The sequence below is a fragment of the Pyrus communis genome, chromosome 7 (genome assembly GCF_963583255.1).
Source record: "Pyrus communis chromosome 7, drPyrComm1.1, whole genome shotgun sequence".
Classification (NCBI taxonomy): Eukaryota; Viridiplantae; Streptophyta; class Magnoliopsida; order Rosales; family Rosaceae; genus Pyrus; species Pyrus communis.
This window is the reverse complement of record NC_084809.1, coordinates 5,938,224-5,960,772: the sequence shown is the minus strand read 5'-3', so window position 1 is coordinate 5,960,772 and position 22,549 is coordinate 5,938,224. Positions and strand designations below refer to the sequence as shown.

Genomic DNA, 22,549 nt, shown 5'->3' with positions numbered 1-22,549 from the left:
ATTTGGACGACCATTAAATGCCAAATGGAGGAGGAAGTCAAAACTCAAAAGGCTAACTTGGAAGAAAAAAAATTCATTTTAACGGGAACACGGATGATACATTATGTTTTTTTATGTAACTGGTGAGAAATTTTATTTTTTATGATGGAAAATTTTATTTTTTAAGTTATTAACTTTTTAACACATGTATCCCACCATTTGTATAGTAACATATGATGTACCACCTCGTGTGCTGATCACACAAAAAAATCTCTCGCCAACTTGGATATATATCACTTCAGTTTTGCATTGAACATTTGACTTATATGCACATCCACTTCTTTTAGTTTCTTCTCGCACCGTCATGTCATGGATGAAAGTTAAATAACAGTGTGTGATTAGTCTCATATCTCGTTACATAGAGACTTAAATGAAAACGCAATGAAGCAAAGATCTTCGTAATTTAGTACCTTAATATCATTTCTTTTAAAAAACTAGTGAAATTAAAAAAAAATTCCAATCCGATTTACCAACTATTTCATGTGGTCCAATATCCTACTAAATAATGTGTTAGATTTCTATTCAAGTGTAATGAATTCGAAACTTCCTCTTTCAAAAATTATTGTAAAAGTTTCTCACTCCCCACATCAAGAGTTGGGACCTAATTAGTATTCTGTTTGGATTTTGTCGATTCTTTCACACATTTGATTTTTCTTTATTCCACTTAAGGAACTTGTATGCTTTAAAGTTTAAAGAAAGACATGATAAGTAGGCCGAACACTTCCTAGCCAATTTTATGTGAGCTCTGCAATTCTGTATCTGCAGGGCCATACACATTGAAGCCGGTCAACTCCACCGACGCTCGACCATTAATATTTACTCTTTGCCAAATTAAATCACCCACCTTCCTCTTTGCTATTTGCAGAAACAAGTGGGAAGTGGTTGTAGCCGGTGACTGTTCATGCAGGATTGTCAAGTTTTCGGGAACAAATTGGGCCAGGACGTGCGTGGCATTGCGAGTATATCCATTTCGCCGTCAATTGGTGTTGACTAGGATTAATTTCATCGGTTGCTAATTGGTTTTGTGTCAAATGGTTAACTAGCTACCGAGTGACTTGATACGCAAGTATCTAATTTAAATTTCCGTCAAGAACTGGTATGATTAGTCTTTGTTTACAGATTGGACTCTATTATTTATTTATTTATTTGATGTAAGAAAACCGATACTGGAGGATTTAGGAGTTGAATACATAAGCTCGGATGCACAAGTTAATGTTATTAATCAACCTAGCTATGACCTACGAGTAAAATGTAAAAAGTTATGCTTTCTACTGTTCATCACATTCGTGATTAATTTCTTTCAGGTTGAAATTAGCGACCGAAAAACAAACAAAAAATCCTTTGTGATTAAAATATGTTAAGCAAAGAATACATGATGGATAACAATCTATCTTTAACAATTAGATCCAAACAGTTTGATTTGGATCACACAGAGAAGACACAAACTAACAAAGGGTGACGAAAATGGCTCGAGTTAAGCCCTACATCTTTGATTTGCAGACAATATCCTCTCTTGTAGTTCACATCTATGAACCTGACAATGCTCACAGTTTCACCTTCCGAAAATGCAGGTTTGCTTAAAGAGGCCGGGTTCTACGCCCCAATGCGCGACCACATAGAAGAGCATTCCTTGGGATCGGATATTCATCCCTCCATGAATTTGCAGGCGAGTAGACGCGAAAATAGAACTGCTGGCCTAAGTACTGCCGTGCCCAGTTCTCGGACCTTATGTTCCACATTCCCACGTTGTCCAAAGGCATGTAGATTGCAGTCCATGAGTTGGGATACACCTGTTCAATAGAAAGAACAGACATTAAGATCGATCATGAAGAAATAACTGTAAGTCGCGCATATGATTTTACAAAACTGGATTTATCAATGTACCTGAACGGTGGAGCGAGATATAGTGTCTCTCAAATTGTATCTCAATCTGCTTGCAGGTGTCCACTGTCCACCATCCATCCTGGCCATATCGAAATCACCACAGTAAAGATAAGTGTTATTGAATTTCTCGCTGTTGAAAAAAAGTTTGAACTTCTGAGGCAGAGAAACTTACCCTACAACAAAGAAATTATGGCCATCAATGTGCCATGACTGCACAGTATCCTCTAGATTCTCAAACACAAGTTCAGCAAAGCCACGGAAATCAGCATTCATGACAGAAGTCTGAAGATAAGCACCGCCGCCAGTGGGGTTGTCTTGGATGCTTCCAACGGAAAACACCCCTGAGATCTTGAAGTAGTCAGCAAGTTTAAGTGGTGTGTCCGGTTGGATGAATGAAACGCTGTTCACAGCATATCTCTGCTTGCCATTGATAATTGGAGCAGAGTTTGTGAGCCTGATCGTGCGGGTGGTGTTGATCAATCCGTAATGATAAGAGCCTTGGGGGTTAGGCCTCGGACCACTCGCTGTCAAATTCCGTCTGGTTTTATACACGAAAAGGGCATGAGATATAGAAACATTCTACAATTCTTTTAGGTTGCAAAAGTTCAAAAAGGCATGAGATATAGAAACTTTCAACAATTCTTTGAAGTTAGTTACCTGAGAGATCGGGCTTGTTCAAGAGACCAGTCAATCTGAGTTGTTGGGCCACCGGGTGGAGGACCAGAAACACTTCCTGCAGAGTTACTGTAGTGGAGAATGGAGGTTGCACTGAGCACTTGTGATGTGAAACGCGAAGAGACAACAATGTAGTAATCTTTAGGCGGTTGATCAGCTGTAACCAATACAGAATAGGACTGACCCAAATGAATGTCAAGAGAACTGTAAGTGTTTTGAAGAGAGTGGGTGCCTTCCACCTCTACTAACAACATCTTGTGCCCCTGGATTCTGAAATTAATGTGAGTTGTAAGCCCCACATTCGATATCCTCAATCTGTATGTCTTGCCTGCCAAGCAAGTATAACATCAAAATGTCGTGAGAACGAAAATAATGACAGAAATGGAGATCAAAATGCTGCTTGTATTCATTAATTACCTTGATCAACTGTAAATGTAAACCCATTGGATCCACGGCCATTGATGAGGAGTCCGTCGGGGAAGGGAAGATTATTTCCACCATCTAAAATTGCTTTCAAATCCTGTAAGGATTGAAAACAATCCCATCAAACAACAACACAGCACATTCCTAAATTTTCTTCTAGGTATTCGCTAATGATTATAAATCACGAGTAACGCTACAAGGACCACAATTTTACACCACATTATGTAGCGAGTGAGCAACTGCGAATGTTATATGCTACTTACAGTGTGATTTTTACTGAACCAGTCTCCAGCGAGTATAGTAAAATCTCCAGCAGGAGGAGGGAAAGGTACTGGAATACGCGGGCGGCTGTCAATTTTGATACCACCGAACCCTCCTGCAGCCTTGTGGAGGCCAAGGGAAGGGAAGTAGAAGTAACTGCCAATCTGATCCTTGACTTGAAGAACGTATGTGAAGTTCTGTCCCGGCGGGATGGGGCAATTCGTGCCAAACACCCCATCCTGCCATGAGTTCCTTCTCTGCTGTACTCCATTCCTAAACAAGAGTTGCAGGACTTGTTAGTTAGTCGAACTAGGAATTCTGCTAATGAAATAGTTACTTAGACTACGGGAAAGAAGAAAAATTCCACAGAAGACCCCAGAGACTGTTACAAGAAAAGCTCGATTGGGAAGTAGTAAATCTTTCAAGAAAAAAAATCGCAAAAACGTCAGATATTGCTGAATTGAACAGCTGGATGTGCGCTAAAGAATCCGGGTTTAACAGTTGGATCTAAGAGATTGATGCACAATAGAATGACCAATCATTTTCCATGTTACTCACTTTTTGCCACATGAACAAAGTGACTAAAAGTGCCTATCCAAATAGGCGACAAATTTAATACCATTTCTTTTCTAAAAGCGGATATTCTAAACTGCTTTAAAAGAGAGATTCAAACTTAGTGCCACTAGAATGGCACTACCTACCCGAGCGATCAACTAGTCTAACTTACGTCTCATTTCTAAGTGTTTCGATTGGAAAAAGTAAATACACAATACACATGTATTAAAAAAAAAAAAAAAAGAAACAGAAGAATGATGACTAACCAAGAGATGAGAAAAGGTTCATCCAAGCTATTGAAAACGCTGATGATGAGGTTGTCATTGGTGACAGAATCGATCTGCGGCCCTGGAAATTGCCCATTTATCAATATCCCCTGCATTTCCATTCAAAACTCATTTTATTAGCACCAAAAATTCCCACAACAGAGAGAGAGAGAGAGAGAGAGAGAGAGAGAGAGAGAGAGAGAGCAATGATAAGGTTACCTGCTGTTTAATTCCAAGGGGGTAGATATCACCATAGGTGACATTCCAGTTGTAGAACCTGTAGGGATCTTCACCACTTGTGCAGATCACAGTAAGCAGGGCAACCAATATCACACAACAAGCGCTTTTGTACACTCCCATCTCTCTCTCTCTCTCTCTCTCTCCCCAACCCAATATTCTTATTTGGATGTTTGAGAGAAATCAATGGAGAAATGGGACTGAGATGCAAAATAAAACCCTCCCAGAAGATGAAGAGCTTTAAATCTCTCTCTCTCTGTAAAGCTCCCCTTAATCTCCTGTGCTTTTTTTCTTTCTGTTTTTGCTTTTTCTTTGAGCACTTTTGAGAGGGCTCTACAAGAGTGTTTTTGCCTGCGAGATGAGATCTCCCTCCCTCGGCTGTTTGCCGGTTATTTTTAGTAAGCCAACAGGGAGTGAGCGTCTATGAGCTGTACTTGTTGGTTCCCGTCTATATACGTAAAGGAAATAAACAGGTTTTGTTTCAGACTTTGCAGTCACTAGTCACCGATCAGTCCACAGTCCCGTGCCTAGGGTGGCGCGAAAGAGAAATTTTTTATTCTTTCCGAACACGGGTAGTACACCAAATAATTTACATATCATTATATAAGTAGAACCAAGTTTTATTTTTCCATGTTTGCTATTTTTTTAATACAAGCATCTCATTACTAGTATTAAAAATAAATACTCGTGACACACTAAAAGTCTATCTACGTGAAGAAATTCAAATTTTTAGGACATTTAACAAATCATTTTTTTATTTATTTGGTAAAATAAAAAGAGCTTGATTAGGGTATTGGGATTATCGTAGAGATGCAGAAAGAAAGTCATTTGCTTGGTTGATTGCTTTCTGTTTAAGCGTGATTGGTGAAAACTAACATAAAATTTGGGAAATTGATGACGATTACAAATTCTCTTTGCTGAAATAGAAAAATTAACAAGGTTGACTTAATTGACATGGACGTCTGTATATAAATAACACGATTGACAAGTAAAATATTGCATTTGGACAACGAATTCAACTTAAAGTTGTATATTATAGAGGCATTTGAGATATTTTGTCAATCGTGTTGATTTTTCTATTTTAGCACAAATGGTTTGTAATTGTCGTATAACATCCAATTTTCCTAAAACATTCCTTGTTTGGAGAAAATGTTACTTACACTCATGATGATAATGTGATAATATTTCAAGTCAATTACGTATTATTTTTAATTTGACTGATTTCTTTCTAATTTAATAATTACACATTTGTACACATGTCATTACGTGATTGATTTCAAATATCGAAACAATTAAATTTATGTGTAGATAAGTTCTTATCATCTACACAAGTAACATGTCTTGTTGAAGATATAAAAAAAGCAAAAAAAAAAAAAGAAATCTTGACTAAAAAAAATCATTGTGGTATGTTAGATTGGCATGAGCCTTTTCGGTGATAGTTCTGACTAAACATATTTAATTAAGAGCTAAACAAGGAAATTAGATTTAATTATGCTTTTTAATGGGCCACAAATCTTACTGACTACGGAAGACTTTGGTTCCAAAGAGTAATAATTTAATATATCACCAAGCTTGACCACATATTTTTTTTTTGGGTAAGAATATTTTCAATTATTGACATAAATAAATAAAGTGGATCCATGATATTATTTTTTTAAACTCCACTTTTGACACACAGTGTTTTAGGGCTCGCTCTGTAATGTATTTTAACGATTCGAACTATCTATCTTTTAGAATATTATTTATAGATCATCCTTAAAAAAAAAAATTAGACAAAACTAAAATCATCTAGACATTTATTTGTAGAAAAGAAAGCCGTCAAATATGGTTCTACAAAAAACCCTAAACACTTTATCCAACGGTTATATAGTTCCAGATTTGGGCTTTTTTTATTATTTTTTTTTAGTATATCGATATTTTTATATTAAGGGGAGGGGGGTTCGGCTCAATCACACAATGGGTAGCCTAATTTGGTATCGAATTCGTCATCCATGAGATTCGAACCTAAGACCTCTCACTTCTAAGTGAAGAGGAATATCATCAGACCGTCGTATTGAGTGGCAAGATTTGGGTGATTTTTGGTAAACATAATCTTTGAGGAAGACCTAAAAATAGAAGTTTAGATCGTTAAAATACATTACAAAATCAACCCCACAAAATGTGTGTTAAAATTTATGTGAAATTGTGATGTCACGGTTCTGTTTTATAAATAAATAAATAAAAATGGGACAAAACAAAAAAAAAAAAAAAAAAAAAAAAAGGGTCGAGAAATTTTAAAACTTGGTGGCCCAAATAATTGAGTGGCCAGAGATGGATATACAAGCTCAAGCTGGATGGAATTGTTGCTAGGAAGCCCAAACAACGACGAATTGAACAAACTTAGGCAAATGACAACAATGTTCAACGATCATTTTGGTTTTACATCAAATTTATAATCACTGGATTTTCTCATGATCTATGATGACCAAAAGATTACTAGGTTAAGAATTAGGTTATTTTACGGGTTTTCTAATTAGTAACGAAAGAAATGGGAGAACTATGCATAAAATATTTTGCTAATAGGCTCCAATGGTGTACATGATGAGATAGATTTAGGGTACAATGAGAATACTCATTAACGGCAAGAGGTTTGTAGCCGTTATATCGATGAGGAGTGATTTCTCACATTCTTTTATCTTTTTAAACACATGTTGATGTCTGTTTTCATATTGAACAAATTAAAAGATAATCGAAAGACAAATAAGTAGAATGTATAGAAAGAGAAAAATGCATATGAAAGTCACTTTTCTATATCAATGGGTTCACTTATTTTACCAGGCATCCAAGAGCATCATAGCATCACTATCGTCATTGTAGCAAGTATTCTTTTTATTTTATTCAAGCGATAATCCTTATAAAATAAAAGTGAATTATGTAAAAGACTTTCCGTATTTGACTGTAGAAAAAGTGTATATATTAATATTACTCTAGTTAATTCGGCGAAGCCGCGATTTGCATCTAATCGCGTGCCTTAATTTTTTTATTCCCATAAAGAGGAAAGATTCCCTTCACATTTTCCTAAGGTTGCACAGTTTCATCAAAGATTCATATTCTTTTTCTTTGCGTACGTCCACAATTCTGTCAACATTCAAACCAAATGGGTCAATTATTTATATGCTGTCTAAACCACCTCACCCTTAATTTAAAAACGTTAACGCTTTGCTCGTGTATTCCAATAATTTTGGTGGGTAGGCAAGTGGTTGGTGTAAGATGCCCACAAGTGCTGTCTAACTAGGCTCTACCAATCCAATCAATCTGATTTAAACGTAAGTGCTTTGTTAGGTTTAATCGACGGCTGACATTTATAGTTCACATGTTATTCTCCCGCATTGGTGGAACACACCACCAATATATACAGGTAAAAAACAAAACAAATTCAACAGAGAAAAATCAGTGGAGCAAAAGAAAGATAAGATGGGGGTGATCAAGGCAGCTGCAGGAGATGCAATTTTGACCTCTATGTGGGTGTTCAGTGCACCCAGCATGGGGGTTTTCACATTCATCATTGCCTCGTTTCTTGGCATCCAAGCTAGGTCTTTGGTAGGTCTTTTCATCACCACAATAATTTCGACACTTGTGGTTTTAATATTCAGCTTGATTGGCAAGTTGTTGGGTGGTGCCAGTTTCAACCCCTCCACCACCGCCAGTTTCTACGCCGCCGGCCTCAATCCCGGAACTTCCCTCCTCTCCATGGCGGTTCGGTTCCCGGCTCAAGCCGCCGGCGGAGTAGTCGGTGCCAAGGCAATTTTGCAAGTGATGCCAAAAAAGTACAAGCACATGCTTAAAGGGCCTTCTTTGAAAGTGGATTTGTATACTGGTGTTATAGCTGAGGGGGTGATGACTTGTGTTCTTTGCTTTGCCTTGCTTGTGATTATACTGAGAGGGCCTAGAAATCCAATTGTGAACATATGGATGCTTTCGGTCACGACGCTCGGATTGGTGGTAGCTGGAAATGGGTACACGGGGCCTTCCATGAACCCCGCCAATGCTTTTGGGTGGGCTTATGTGAACAATTGGCACAACAGTTGGGAGCTTTTCTTGGTTTATTGGATTGGCCCCTTTGTTGGAGCAATTGTAGCTGCTATGGCTTTTAGGGTTTGGTTTCCCCCACCAGTACCGAAGGAAAAGAAAGCTTGAAGAAGAAAAGAACATTAGGTTAATGCATATATTCGATTCAACAGCAAGATAGCTGGCTTGCTGTTTGTGATTCTCTTCCCTTTCTCCTATGAATGAATGATTTAAAATTGTGAATTTTAAGAGTCAGGTTATGGGCTTTAATGATTATGAAGGCCCTCAAATTGGTCGTGATTTCAGCATTGCTTTTTTGGGCATCTGCATTTCAAACGGAATGAGCACAAGCAAATCTTTCCCTAATTCCCAACTATATCACCAGAAACTAGAACTCAAAGACTAATAGAAACCACAAAGACAAAAAATTTGATTCACGACATTAATAAATAGGCAATTGGCTAAAATGGTCAAAAGATCTCGTGTATTTCACCTTTGTGTTTTGAAGAGTTGTAAACAAAAACACTTCCTTTTTATTTGAAGGCATCAGGAAAGAAACAACCCCTTTTCCTTTCTCCTCTTTTTTCTTTCATAAAATTTCTCTATATCTGCAACTTGTCTAGAAAGGCACAAAAATGCAGAACTCAAGAAGCCATCAACTCGCACTTAAAAGAAAGAAAACACAGAGTTATACACATTTAACCTCCAAATCAAAAAGTTTCTTTAAGAATGGAAGCTCATAATTATGCATGATCAACTTGAATTTCTTCTGGGTTTCCTTCAGAAGAAGCGATTTGGGATCTCTTCGCTTTGCATCCCTTTGCGTCATTTTTTGGCCTATTGAACCAAACTACACATCAGAAACGTTTCTGATTGATAAATCCTCTACAGACATACAGAATTTGATTCATGGCATTAATAAATTTAAAAGGATTTGTGGTACAAATACAATGCTGCAGCATGCTTCCCTTCAATCTCATTGACATGCAGAACTAGGATGGAGGGTTTCGTATCCCGCCTTCCCTGTTGTTTGTACCCAAATTTCCGAAATGAGGGAAACACCTATATGACATGAAACTTATTTCCGGGCTGCCGAGCATGGACTAACCAAAGTGATTTCTCATTCTCAAAGCCCGTTTTCCCACGAACCAAACGCAGGCTAAACATTACACAAAGTTGAACTCCCAGATGTTCATCAGTTGAACTTTTAACACCCTAAATTTTATATAGTTTAACATACAAAAAGTTAGGAAGTTCAGAACTCAGAAGGAAAACCATCTAGCTCGCTTAATTAAATATTGGAAATTATAGGAAATACAAACTCTGCAAATTAAATCATAAAATCAAACAGATTATTGTTGCTCACAAAAGCAAATAAAATGGAAAAATACAAAGCAGGACTGCCACCATTATTTTATCGAAGTTTAGGAAAAATAAAAGGTGCAGACTGTTCAAGTGCACTATTACACATGAACAGAAAAGACTTGAAGTTGCTTAAAGGGGAACTCTTCAGTAGAACAATCTAGAAACTCCCTAGAGTTAGAGAGATCCTAGTGTTTCCATACCAGAAGATCCATGTGGCATTGATCATGACCGTCAATCATCATCAACAAAAAGAACAGATCATCGTCATCAGCGTGAACCTTTTTGGAGGAGGAGGGTGTAAGCATCTGGCTTGAACTTGCACGATCATGAGTGCTTACCATCTGCCCTTCTTCCAATTCAACACGTGATTCTTCCAGAGCCTATTTTATTAACAAAATAGAACGCCAAATAATTAATTAATCCATGGAAAAAAAATCCAAATTATTAATGGTGTTTTTATTCCAGCAGTATTCTATTTAATCTAATCTAAACTACGGACAAATTAATTTAAATTTGGGTGCAGTTGAGTGAGTACATTGTTTCAGAGCTTGACTATCTTACCTGGCAAATGTGGTACCAAAGAGTGAAGGGAAAAACAAGCCAAGGTGCAGATAGGCTCTCTAGCTTGAGAAAACTCTCATTGAATTGGGGGAGCTTTGACTTTTGTTTGACTTCGACGTCTCCTATCTTCAGCCCACCCTCTGTGGCCTTATTTACCTCCTCCGGCCACCACGTCCCTTCTCTTTCATCAAGACCGAACAGGAGTAGTGGCATAATAATATTGCATGGCTTGAATTCTGCAGTCGACAGAAATTCTTGAGGAAAATGCAAAGTAACTGCAGCCACCTCCATGGCTTGAACTTGAAGGCATTTCCAATAATATTGGTGCAGTATTTCTTGGCAGCCCATGATTGCTATTTGCTGGTTCCATTTCATCAGTAAGCTGCCATTCAAGTCCTCGTCAACAAGAACTCTACTACCAGAAATCGGGTTTAAGATATCGAACAGGGCAACCATTTCTGTGCAAATTCAATCACACTGTGACATCCTCAGCTCCACTGAACAAGCCAGATATGCATATCACAATGTCAAATTTCTACGAGCCTTTGGAACAATGTATCTTACACAAACTACAAAATGAATGGCAAAAAGGAACAAATATATATATATATATATATATGTGTGTGTGTGTGTGTGTGTGTGTGTGTGTTATTAAATCCTTTAACCGGAATTAGACTATTGTTCAGAGTATCAATTCCACATCAGGAAAAGAAAAAAAATCTTGTATGAGCTTATAAATAATTGGGTGGAACCTTAACTTCTACATGGTAATACTAATAGAGCAGGTTGTGCGGCATGTGAAGCCCAACGGCCACACGTGCTCCATATCACCCAATTTGTGTTGTCTACGTGTTAGATTTGAAAATTCACAACATGTGAAGGGTCATGTTAAGAGCATCAATCCCACGTCAAAGAAAGAATGAACCTTGCACGTGTTTATAAGTAATTGAACTACTTTCCGTTTTTATAATGAAGCTTAACTTTCTTCAATTATAATTTAATTTTGTTTCAAGAAAATACGAAGGATATTTTCAGAATCCTTAATGATCAATGTCCTCCAATAATATTTATATAACAAAACTAAGAAAACACTATTTTTCTAATCAAAGTAACACTCCCTCGATTGGTTGTTCAAAATTCTACTCCTCCATTGGAGCAATCCGAATACGAGACCAAATAAAACAGAAGAGAAAATAACAAAATTCCAGATATATAGATTGTGCACTAACGCCTAACGGACAAAAACCAATATGTAAATCACACGTATGTGTGTGTGTGTGTGTGTAGAGAGAGAGAGAGAGAGAGAGAGAGAGAGAGGATGACACACCCCGACCGAGATCGGAGCGTGCTGGCCGTCACACAAAGGTGACGTAGCCATGTGCACGTGCGGAAGCTAATAAGTAGTAATATAAAAGTACGAATAAATTAAAAACTAGCATACAAGTACTAAAATGAGTGCTAGTTAGTGCGATACAATTCAGAGCAGGTCTAAAGCAGTCCAAATGAAACGACAACAATAGTACGCCCGAAGGCGACCCTACGATGTGGAGTGTCTGTCAGAACGCCGAAAAGCTCACAAGGGAAACCACCGCAACGGCTAAGCAACTAGAACCTGGAGGGGCGCAAAACAAAAGCGTGAGTGGGCAAAAACAATCCTTTCTAAAACCATTTACAAAATACTTTCTAACCCCTCGCCGTAAAACCTGTATACTTCCCAGAAAATAAACATATATACGTATGTGTAAACATGCAAAACATGCTCAAGGGTATACCAATCATGCTCAAGATATGCCATGCCAAAATCTCAAAGTGATATGCAAATGCCCAGGTATAATCATAATCAATATCATGTAATCAGGCAGCCGGAGTCACCTACGTGACCTGTACGGCTACATCTAGAGCTCAAATCTCACTCTCGTTATCTAAACCTGCCCACGAGTCGGAACCACCTAAAGTGGTCTGTACGACAAGCCTGGGTGTAACATATATATACGCTCTAGTGCTACGATCACGTGAAGGCTGTGCGAATAATCGCGGGTCACCTACGAGTCGGAACCACCTATTGTGGTCTGTACGACAGGCCTATGCACCTAGCTTGGATCCAAGCTGAGCGTATGGTGCGGGAGGTGAACAACACGTGAAGGACTGTGCCCTACTCTGGGCGGGAGCACTAACACCGGGGGTGCAGGTTATGAGCTCTCTAAGCATCTCTAACCACTAATTAATGCAATCGTTAATTAACGCTTACCTGGCACTTACCTATGCCTCCACAGCACCCACATATAAATATGTATATGCATGCCACTACTAATAAATGTGATGATGCATAAACGATAATAATAACATGCATGGCATAAGGCAAATAACCCTTTTTAAATCAATTTCTGGGAATATAAATGTATATAGGTATATACGGAAAACAAAAGCCCACTCACTGGTATGTAGAAGGGTCGTAGCCCCCCTGCCTCGCGTGTGCACGCTCGCCCTCTGGGTACGTGTCACCTAAATGCGAAACAACTATAAAAACGTTAACTTTAAAGCACATAACCCGTTTCTCGTAATAACTTCTCATACATTGCTCAAAATAGACAAATGAATATACCCACGTGCTCTACACAACCTCAGGGTCACAACCATATTTTTAGAAAAATTTTTGGACCCCGCACGCGCCCCCACGCGCCAGCACAGGCACGGACCTACGCGCCCCCCACGCGCGGCCACGTGCCAGGCACACTGACGGTGTCAACAGACGCCGTCAGGAATATTCCGTTAAACTGACGGAATATTCCGTCAAATCTAACCGGATACCGTCACTGCCGTTAGGAATATTCCGTCAAACTTGACGGAATATTCCCCTTTCTTCTCCGGCCTACCCTCGCCGGACTCCGGTCGCCGGAAACTGGGAAAAACTTTAAACTAACTATTCTCCTTCGTTTCTCAACCGTTTTCTATGATTCTTGGACCAAAAGAAAGCCCTAAACTAGTAGAATCACGTTGGACCACTTTTAAAGGCTAAAAGTTACGAAATCTTACCTGTGCAAACAACCAAAACCGGCCAACTTCGAGTAGGACGATCCCGACGTCCAATTTCGTCCAACGAAGCACTCCGAGGCTCCTTGGGACACCACCAAGCTACCTACGAGCTTAGAAATCCCAAAAACTCAACGTATAAATTTTGCATGAACAGTACATAAATCGGGGCTTGTGAATTCGACGTGAAAACGTTGAGGTTCCTACCTGAAAATGGTATGGTTGTGCTCGCCTCGACCTCACGAGTTGAATGGTGTCCTTAGTTTCCTCGATCTGTCACGGTTTGAGGGGTATGTGTGTTGGTCCGTACGTTTTTAGGAAGAAGAAGAAGGATAGAGGACTCGGGAGAGAGAGAAGACAGAGGGAGAGAGAGAAGGATAGTGTCTGTGTGTGTGTGGAAGTGTGTGAGGTTCCAAACACATGCCACAACACAACAACCAAAACGTGACGAAAGCACACTAGGGGTAAAATTGTAATTTCATACGTACATTTCGGTATTTCCGGGACGGGATGTCACAGAGGAGACCTACCATGGAGCTCAAGGAAAGAGGTTGAAGAAGAAGAAGGAAAGGAAGTTATAAGCAGCAGCAGTTTGAGAGCGAGAAGCTTCAGCAAAGGCCATGATCATATATACCATGACTATGATATAAACCCTCTCTTCTTTTGTGATGTCTTATCTGATCATGAACAAGGTTTAAATAGTAATCAGCACAAAATAAGTAGGTAATGTTTTCAGATTCATTGAACCTGGCCCTGAATGGAGCTTGACCTTGAGCTCCCACTACTTTGCACATGAGCATAAGGAATATTTATGGACACGCTGATGATCCTTATAATGTTTCAGAACCCCTTTACCTATACTATAATGTAATAGTATAATTTCTGTCAACCTCTTTTGAAGAATGAAAATTATGTCGTCAACTGCTTAATAAATATATATATATATATATGTGTGTGTGTGTGTATATGTATGTATGTATGTATTATGTAAGCATAGCACATATGCATAATTACTAACATATATAATAACAAAAAGATCATATAATGTATCAGATGATCAACATCACTTACTAGGTAATTTAATTGCATTTAGATGACGCACTTGTCAAATAATCAAACATATATTCTCGAGCGTGTAAGTTAATAATTTTAACTACTTTAATTAAAAGTCATTATATTGCGTTATTCTGACGATATTGAAATGTGAGAATTTGAGAACAATACTCTTGAGACATCGCGAGAATAGCTTTAAAAACTTGAGCTATATACAAAGTTATTGCCGTGCATGTGAGGAATATGATGATTTGATTCCCATTATAATTGTCAAACTTTTCTATTCAAAAAAGGAAGGAAAGGGTTTGTATATGGGACCCTGCATTCTTTTGCAAGAGATTGTATCTGCCCACAAGGATAGTCCCCATTCCAAGAGGATTGTGACACTGTCATATTGGCATATACTAGTTTAAAAAAGAAAATTCCAAGAAAAAGGACCAGGCTACATGACAGAATCTGAATTAGGGTTAGGATGTATGGCTCTTTGTGGCTCGAGGATGTCCCTCATAGTTCTCTCAGCCTATTTTTTGGTTGGATTTGCCTTTTGTTTTTTGAAATATTTTTTTTTTTGTTGAGACTTAAAACTCGATGGATAATATTTGCGTATCTCATGATCTATTTCTTGAAAATAATGTCTTTTTACTGTATAAATTTTATAATTAGAACCGTTAAATTCTTAATCTTCATTCATGTCTAAAAAATGAGTTATATGGCTCCCATCTATGAGCACATCTAAGAACTCTTCAAAGTGGTAAAAAAATAATCACCACTTGAGCCTTGAAAAGCATGTGAACAAACTCAATTGGGCATGTGTTTTGTGAAGGCTGCTGCCTCACATCAATTATGGCATCGGCACCCAACGGCAAAAGCTACAGGCACTAGACTTTTTCTTCCTTTTTTTTTTTTTTTTTTTTTTTTTTTTTTTGTTTTTATGTTTTTGTTTTTTTTTTTTTCACTTTTCAGTTCAATTTCTATTGATGGAATAATCACTGATGCAATTACCTCTACAAGGGTGGAGGAGAATCTTCCAAAGATTGAGACGGCATCATATGCATAATTTTGTTTCTTTTTATTTAGTAAATCCCACATCACAAAACATACCCATAATTTGCTGGTTTTCTGTTTAGTTTTTTAGAGGAAATTTTATTGATATATAAAAAAAAGTTACACTGAGTTACAGGGAGCATAAACATTATCCTTCAAAAAGCAAGAAAAACAAAATACAGGAAATTAAAGAGAGGTACATAAACCTTACCCCTCTTGAAAAAGAAAATACAAGAAAAAGGAGGGAGGGCATAAATCTTACCCCTCTTGAAAAATAGAATACAAGAAAAATAGGGGGACATAGGATCAAACCTCTCTAAAATAAAACCCAAAAGGTAAGAATTTGCAAGACAAGTTGCCAAAAAAAAAAAAATCGAAAAGGATTAGGTAAAAAAGAAAATAGGATGACTTTGGATGCGGTCCCTATTTAAACGTTCTTTGATTGAAACCTTGTTGGTTTTCGATTTTTTATTGAAGTCCCTAAAATTAATGCAATAATGCATTTCTATGTAGGTTATTATAAATTTTTAAATTAAAATTTGATATTTGTAGTTATTTATATTAATGAGATTTTAAATAAAATCCATAATTTGTTGAAAATATTAAAAAAATATACTTAAATAAAACCCATGATTTGGCATTACTTATATTAATGACATTTTACATACAAAAAATTGGTAATTTTTATACGATACATGTGACAACCCGTTCCAAATTTTACGTTTTTATTTTATTTTAAAAGCGTGAATTTACGAAATTGCCCTAGAGGCAAGGACTTTGACTTCTGTAGACCATCGACTTGAGAGATGTGAGACTTATTCTTTTAGCATATCCTCATAGTACTCATTGGTACGAACGTATAGGCGAAAGCCGTTTGCGAGTCCGGATTATAACGGTATAGTTACGGACTTTCGAAATTGGTTATTCAAGGTTAATGTTTATTTAAATTAAATCCCCACTTTGTGGGGGAAGCCCAATCAGAAAATGGAGGGAGGAAAGAAGAAGTAAAGTTGGCAACCAATCAAAAAGAAAGAAGAAAAGAAAAGAAAAAAAAAAATGGGAAAGCTCCCCCAAAATCGTGACCCGACATGCACGACCATCCATCTTCCAAGGCCGATTCCGGCCAACTCCGGTGGAGTTTTTGGATGCCACTACCACCATCTTGAAGCTCTCATTCCCCTCTACAAAACCCACCCAAGAACCACCTTGATCAACCATGGTATGAGGCGGTTTGAGGCCACGAAAGTTGACGAAAATCAATGGTGCTCCGGCCACCCTTTTCGATTTTCCGGCAAATCGGCAAAGCGATGACCGATGCCACCACTTGGGGTTTGTAGCCCATCATCCTAGGAGAAAAACCCAACCAACCTTGACCCCGTTGGACCACCGTAGACGACGAATCGACGTCGGGAAGTTTTAGGCACCCGCCGGCTTTGTGGGAAAAATTGACCATCTTCCGTCCACTTTTGGACTTCGTGGCAGGTATGAAAGTTGCTCCACTCACTGAGATCTTCATTTCTGTGAAGTTTGAGAATTTTTGGAAATAGTTGAATTTTCCGGCGAGTCGGGGCGGCCGACCGCCACCCGCGGCGGCGCGTGGCCAGTGGGTCGCCAATGCTATTTTTAGGCTATGTTAAATGTCTTGAATTCAGTTTTGTCATTTGAATGACGTAGGTTGATAGTTGGAACCTAAATTCGTTACGATACGTTACTTGATAAAAATGTGAATCGATGATCCGACCGTTGGATCGTCACCAAAAATGGATACATTATAATATGTAATATTTAAAGATCATAGGAATTTATGGATCGGGAATCCGACTTATGGATCTTCCTGAATTGGATTTGTAAGTTAGTAAAATAAATGTTCACGGCCACTTGTTTTAGGCAATTGGCGGAGATCTGATCGTTGGATCGTAATGAAATTTTAATATGTTATTCTAGAAATATATTGTGTATCGTTGGGAGTTGCGGATTGGAAATCTGATATGCGGATCTTCCGGGTCAAGTTATACAGGGTTGTAAACCCTACCGTCGATCTTTGATCGACGGTTGACTTGTGGTCAATGGGTCTCAAACTATTTTAGAATGTCGTTGGGGTTGTGTTTTATGTGAATTACGTATTCTTCGGATAAGAGTTCTGAGATGTGATTTGATGATTGGTCACAGGGACCAATCATTCAGGACGCCTCGATGCGTGCGCTAGAGAATCATAGCGTGGACTCCAGGTGAGTGGATCTTTTCCTTTTTATCGTACATATTGTTGAGAGTTCTATCGACACTTTTAAATTGATTAGGCGTATTACCTTCGTATAATTATTGTGAATGCTTGAAGTACCTATATGAACTACGAATGGCTTGATCCCTGTTTAGGGTACGTAGGCAGTCTAACGAGACGTTAGATGCAGCCATAAAATATTTGAGACAAAAGCCTTATTTGGGAAATTGAGTAATGCGAAGGAAATTGATAAATACAAGTTTTAGTTTTGTGAATTAGTTAGTTAATTAGTGTTAATTGGGTTATCATGGATAATTATCCCTGAAAATAAGTAGTTCGGGAGTAGAGCGTTATTGATTGTACATTTCATACTGTATAGTTTATAATTGAAAATGCTACAACATGGTTGAGTGTTAGATTGCATCATGGTATATCCATATGTATACTACTTGCATATAATTATTGGGAATGCTTTCAAGTGCAAAGGTGGACGCAGGACACCCAGGTAAGCTTCAGGTGAGTACATGTTGATGTTAGTGATGGTAGTGAGTACGATTGTGTTAAGATATAGTATAGCTCATAAACCTGCACCCCGGTGTTAGTGCTCCCGCCCGTGGCCAGGGCACAGTCCTTCACGTGATGTTCACCTCCCGCACCTTACGCTCACCTTGGATTCAAGGTAGGTGCACAGTCCTGTCGTACAGACCACTTTAGGTGGTTCCGACTCGTAGGTGACCCGCGATTATTCGCCCAGTCTTCACGTGATCGTAGCACTTGAGCGTATTTATTTACACCCAGTCCTGTCGTACAGACCACTTTAGGTGGTTCCGACTCGTGTGCAGGTATACTTATTGAGCTATTGGCTAGCCAGGATTGATGAGATATGGATAAGTCGTACAGGTCACTATAGGTGACTCCGACTTATATGCTAGCCATGATTGATGAGATATGGATAAGTCGTACAGGTCACTATAGGTGACTCCGACTTATATGCTAGCCAGGATTGATGAGATATGGATAAGTCGTACAGGTCACTATAGGTGACTCCGACTTATATGCTAGTCATGATTGATGAGATATGGATAAGTTGTACATGTCATTTTAGATGACTCTGACTGATATATCACTTTGTATTGATTTAGTTCATTTGGCCTACTTATTAATGTATGGTGGAGTTGATGCCAAACCGTGTTTTTGGTCATTTCTGAGTATGGTTTGGATATATGTATATATGTTGTACTGTCTTATGGAAAACGATACGAATTTTACAATTAGGGGCATTACTTTTAGAGAGGTAATAACTTTGGGAAGTTTGGTTTTATTGCTTACTCACACCTTCTGTTTGGTGCCCTCCAGGTTTTAGCTGCTGAGTTTGTATCGACAAGAATCTGTGGCGAATCTTAGTATTGATGGATAATTCTGAGGGTATGATTCTTACCCACACTACTGTACCTTACCTATGCTCTGACATCGCGTGTGATATGGGTTCGCTCCCACTCGTAGCGCACTCTGGTACTTAGACACTTTTAGATTCAAATTTATTCATTTTTTATACACTATCACATTTTATGGCTTCGTCACATTCCAGGTGTCGGCCAGCGTAGCTCGATTCAGGGTCCAAGTGGACTTTCTGGGTCGGGGTGTGTCAATACATTTTATACAAAAAATAGGTGATATGCTGTATAAATTGGGTACATTTCATATATATATATATATATATATAAACAATGGGTACATTTTACGCAAAAGAGATGGTATTTACCCAAAAAAAAAAAGGGTACATTTTACATATAGCAAAGTGGTACATTTTTAAAGACAAATGGGTACAAATAAAAGGTCAAAAAAATATGAGTACAAATAAAAGTTTGAAAAATATGGACACAAAATAAATTAATATATGGGTACAAACTAAAACTGAATAGAAAATTGGCACAATTTAAAGAAAGGGTTGCTGTCACATCCCAGCCCGGGGCGGACCACTTCTCGGGCTCACTCCACCACTGTAGCACGATATTGTCCGCTTTGGGCCCCGACCACGCCCTCACGGTTTTGTTTCTGGGAACTCACACGAGAACTTCCCGATGGGTCACCCATCCTGGGAGTGCTCTCTAGCGCTACTCGCTTAACTTCGGAGTTCCCATGGAACCCGAAGCCAGTGAGCTCCCAAAAGGCCTCGTGCTAGGTAGGGATGAGAATATACATATAAGGATCACTCCCCTGTGTGATGTGGGATATCACAGTTGCAAATTAAAATGGGTACAAACTAAAAATAAAAATATATAATACAAAATTTAGCCATAAATATAAATATATCAAATGTAATGTTTCTAACACTAAATGAATAATTTAGAAATAAATTTTAATTATCTTGATATGTAAAATATTTTATTATTGAAATAATTAATGATGTTTATTAAAACCAAGGGACCTTGATTAAAAATTAAAAATAAATAATATTTCAATCAATGGAGTTGAAAAAATAGAGAAATGAGAACCTAATTTCTCTAAGAAAATATCATATAAAAAAAGGGAGACAAAACTGCAAGCTGGCATGCCCAGAAAATATGAATGCAAACCCATATTGGTTAGTTAACAAGTGCGTGCGTGTGGTCTTTAGCTTGCCGAGCTTAGTCACGTGGATTTGGGAATCGATGTTGGGGCAATAATGTCTTGAGGACATTTCTTCTAGCATTTGAAAAAGAATTACCACCAAATCGAAAACTAGTTGGGTTGTGTATTGTGAAAGTTGATGCCCCATGGGCCATGGTGCATTTGTATAGTCAATGCATGCTATATATTGAGACGCTAATTTAGAGTGTTGAGGCCTTGAAGATGGGCCTTGGGTCAAGACACATACCAAACCCCAAAGCAGTCCAATCCATGCCGTGCAATCCAAAAAAGTTAGTCCAGTTTTAGTCCACTCCAACGCGCCGCAACGCCCACTGTACATAAATGCAGCAGATCAGCAGATGTAAACTCCTAAAACATTTGGTTAAGTTCTTGATTTGCTCAGTTATTTTTGGGAGATTGCCGTCGGAACACATTGTAGTGCAGGGTATCTAACTTAGGGAGGTGTATTCAATCGGAATTTTCTTGGGTTGCACCCAACATTTGCGTAGAAAATCAATTAATCACTAATTAACTGTACAAATATCAGTAAACATTCCAATTTCTTCTTATGAATAATCCCCCTTGAAAACGGATCCGCAGTTAATTTGTACACTCAATCAATAAATTCTTTGGGATTTTAGTTTGCCAAGCTTAGTAATTTGGACTTCTAATAGAGGGAATAAAGGTATTGAGGAACCTGAAAAACCTTAGGGCATGTGCCTTAGGAATATTATATGCAGAGTTAGCCCCTTAGGTCTGAGGGTGTGCACGAGAGTGAAAGTGGAAACTACACCTACAACTCTAACTGGGCCCTTGCCCGGCTCGCTGGGCGGCATTGGCTTTCTAGAGCAAAGGCTCTAGCAATGCATATAATTGCGTAACATGACTTAGTATCTTCGGTTGCTCTAGTCTTGACATACCCCTCATTATTTTGCATGTGTTTATAAGTAATTAGAATACTCCTCATATTTGGTTTTATGGTGAAACCTCAACTTTTTTCAAATAAATCGATCATTTGCTTGGACAAATGCACTTCGGCGGCAAGGTACAAGTCTTACAGATTCGAGCTCCAATTTAGATCATGTGATGCCGTTCCAAAGAGAATGACATGGCAAGTGCAATTCTCTATGCGGTGACATATATGACCTTTTTAATCCGAATTTCAACGTTTACTAGGTTAAAACACCATTATAAGTTTTAATGCTAATTTTGATATTTTGATATTATCGTATTCTGTTTTCTATTAGGATTCCTAGCAAGTCTAGGGTTGAGGTAGACTTTAAATGGTGTTAGGGTCATATCTTCCATATTATTCAATCTTAAATTTTGAGAATTTTCTCATGCTTTCTAATGGTTTCTTGTTTTCTAATTTGATTCTCATATAAGATCCTTAGATTGCATGATAAGAACACAATATCACAGTTTACTGGTTTAATCCGTCCCAAGATATGCTGTAACAAATAACTCAAGAAGCTGAATTGGGTACATATATACAGAACAAAGTTAATTAACCTAATTTGCGTAGTCTGCTTAAACTACCCTAACAATGTCTGTATGCTCTCTATAACAGCATTGCCAAACCATATATATATATATACATACATACATACATACATACATACATACATATATATATATATATATATATATATATATCTAGGTAGTTGGATCATGTTGCTGTCTAGCTAACCAGTTGGATACAATGATGCTAAGTGCAGGGAATTTTGTACCCTCGGACAACATTTTCCATTATATATTGGGGTTGTACCTACTCACCTACCTCCAGAAATCATCACATACTTGGATTTAGCTTTAAGACTTGAATTGGGTAAGTGGGAACCAAGTCCTTGGAAAAGTTCGTCCAATATTGAGTAGTCGGTAACAAATAATTATGGAAAGGGATCATCTCTAGATTCCTTTACACCAAATCCACCTAGTTTGGGATTTGAGCCGTTGAAATTTGATTCAACGGCTACAAACAAAGGGTCTTTTAAAAGTTATAATAACTGTAGCCGTTGGATCAAAATCCAACGGCCTGGACCCCAAACTAGGTGGATTTGGTGGAAAGGGATCTAGAGATGATCTCTTTTCAAAAATTATAATCTCTTAATTCCATTTTGATTGGTCAATTTGGGGAAGAGATCCTCTCTGGATCTCTCCCACCAAATCCTAGGGATCCAGATATTTGGACCCTTGAAATTTGATCCAACGGCTACAAACAGGGGGCCTCTCTAAAAGCTATAATAATTGTAGCCGTTGAATCCAATTTCAAGGGTCCAGA

The 22,549-nt window shown here is 38.1% G+C and overlaps 3 protein-coding genes across 4 annotated transcripts; 1 reads left to right on the top strand and 2 right to left on the bottom strand.

The window, feature by feature from the left end:
- Positions 1-1,387: 1,387 nt before the first annotated feature.
- LOC137740887 (L-ascorbate oxidase homolog) lies at positions 1,388-4,463 on the bottom strand. The gene is made up of 8 exons (XM_068480692.1): positions 4,323-4,463; positions 4,104-4,213; positions 3,285-3,555; positions 3,016-3,118; positions 2,581-2,926; positions 2,096-2,461; positions 1,924-2,002; positions 1,388-1,829 (listed from the first exon to the last, which is right to left on the bottom strand). The coding sequence occupies exons 1-8, from the start codon at positions 4,461-4,463 to the stop codon at positions 1,617-1,619; spliced, it is 1,629 nt and encodes a 542-aa protein (XP_068336793.1). The 3' UTR covers positions 1,388-1,616.
- Positions 4,464-7,772: 3,309 nt separating this feature from the next.
- LOC137740364 (aquaporin SIP1-1-like) lies at positions 7,773-9,428 on the top strand. The gene has a single exon (XM_068480234.1). It carries the CDS (start codon positions 7,794-7,796, stop codon positions 8,514-8,516), a length of 723 nt encoding a protein of 240 aa, XP_068336335.1. The 5' UTR covers positions 7,773-7,793; the 3' UTR covers positions 8,517-9,428.
- A 247-nt stretch (positions 9,429-9,675) lies between these two features.
- On the bottom strand, positions 9,676-14,022 carry LOC137740365 (5'-adenylylsulfate reductase 2, chloroplastic-like). Of its 2 annotated transcripts, none has more exons than XM_068480236.1 (3): positions 13,874-14,022; positions 10,314-10,810; positions 9,676-10,132 (listed from the first exon to the last, which is right to left on the bottom strand). In XM_068480236.1, the coding sequence occupies exons 2-3, from the start codon at positions 10,767-10,769 to the stop codon at positions 9,938-9,940; spliced, it is 651 nt and encodes a 216-aa protein (XP_068336337.1). In that variant the 5' UTR covers positions 10,770-10,810; positions 13,874-14,022; the 3' UTR covers positions 9,676-9,937. The 2 variants fall into 2 exon arrangements, with proteins under 2 accessions (XP_068336337.1, XP_068336338.1); XM_068480237.1 differs by having other exon boundaries at positions 13,870-14,017.
- Between the last annotated feature and the right edge of the window lie 8,527 nt (positions 14,023-22,549).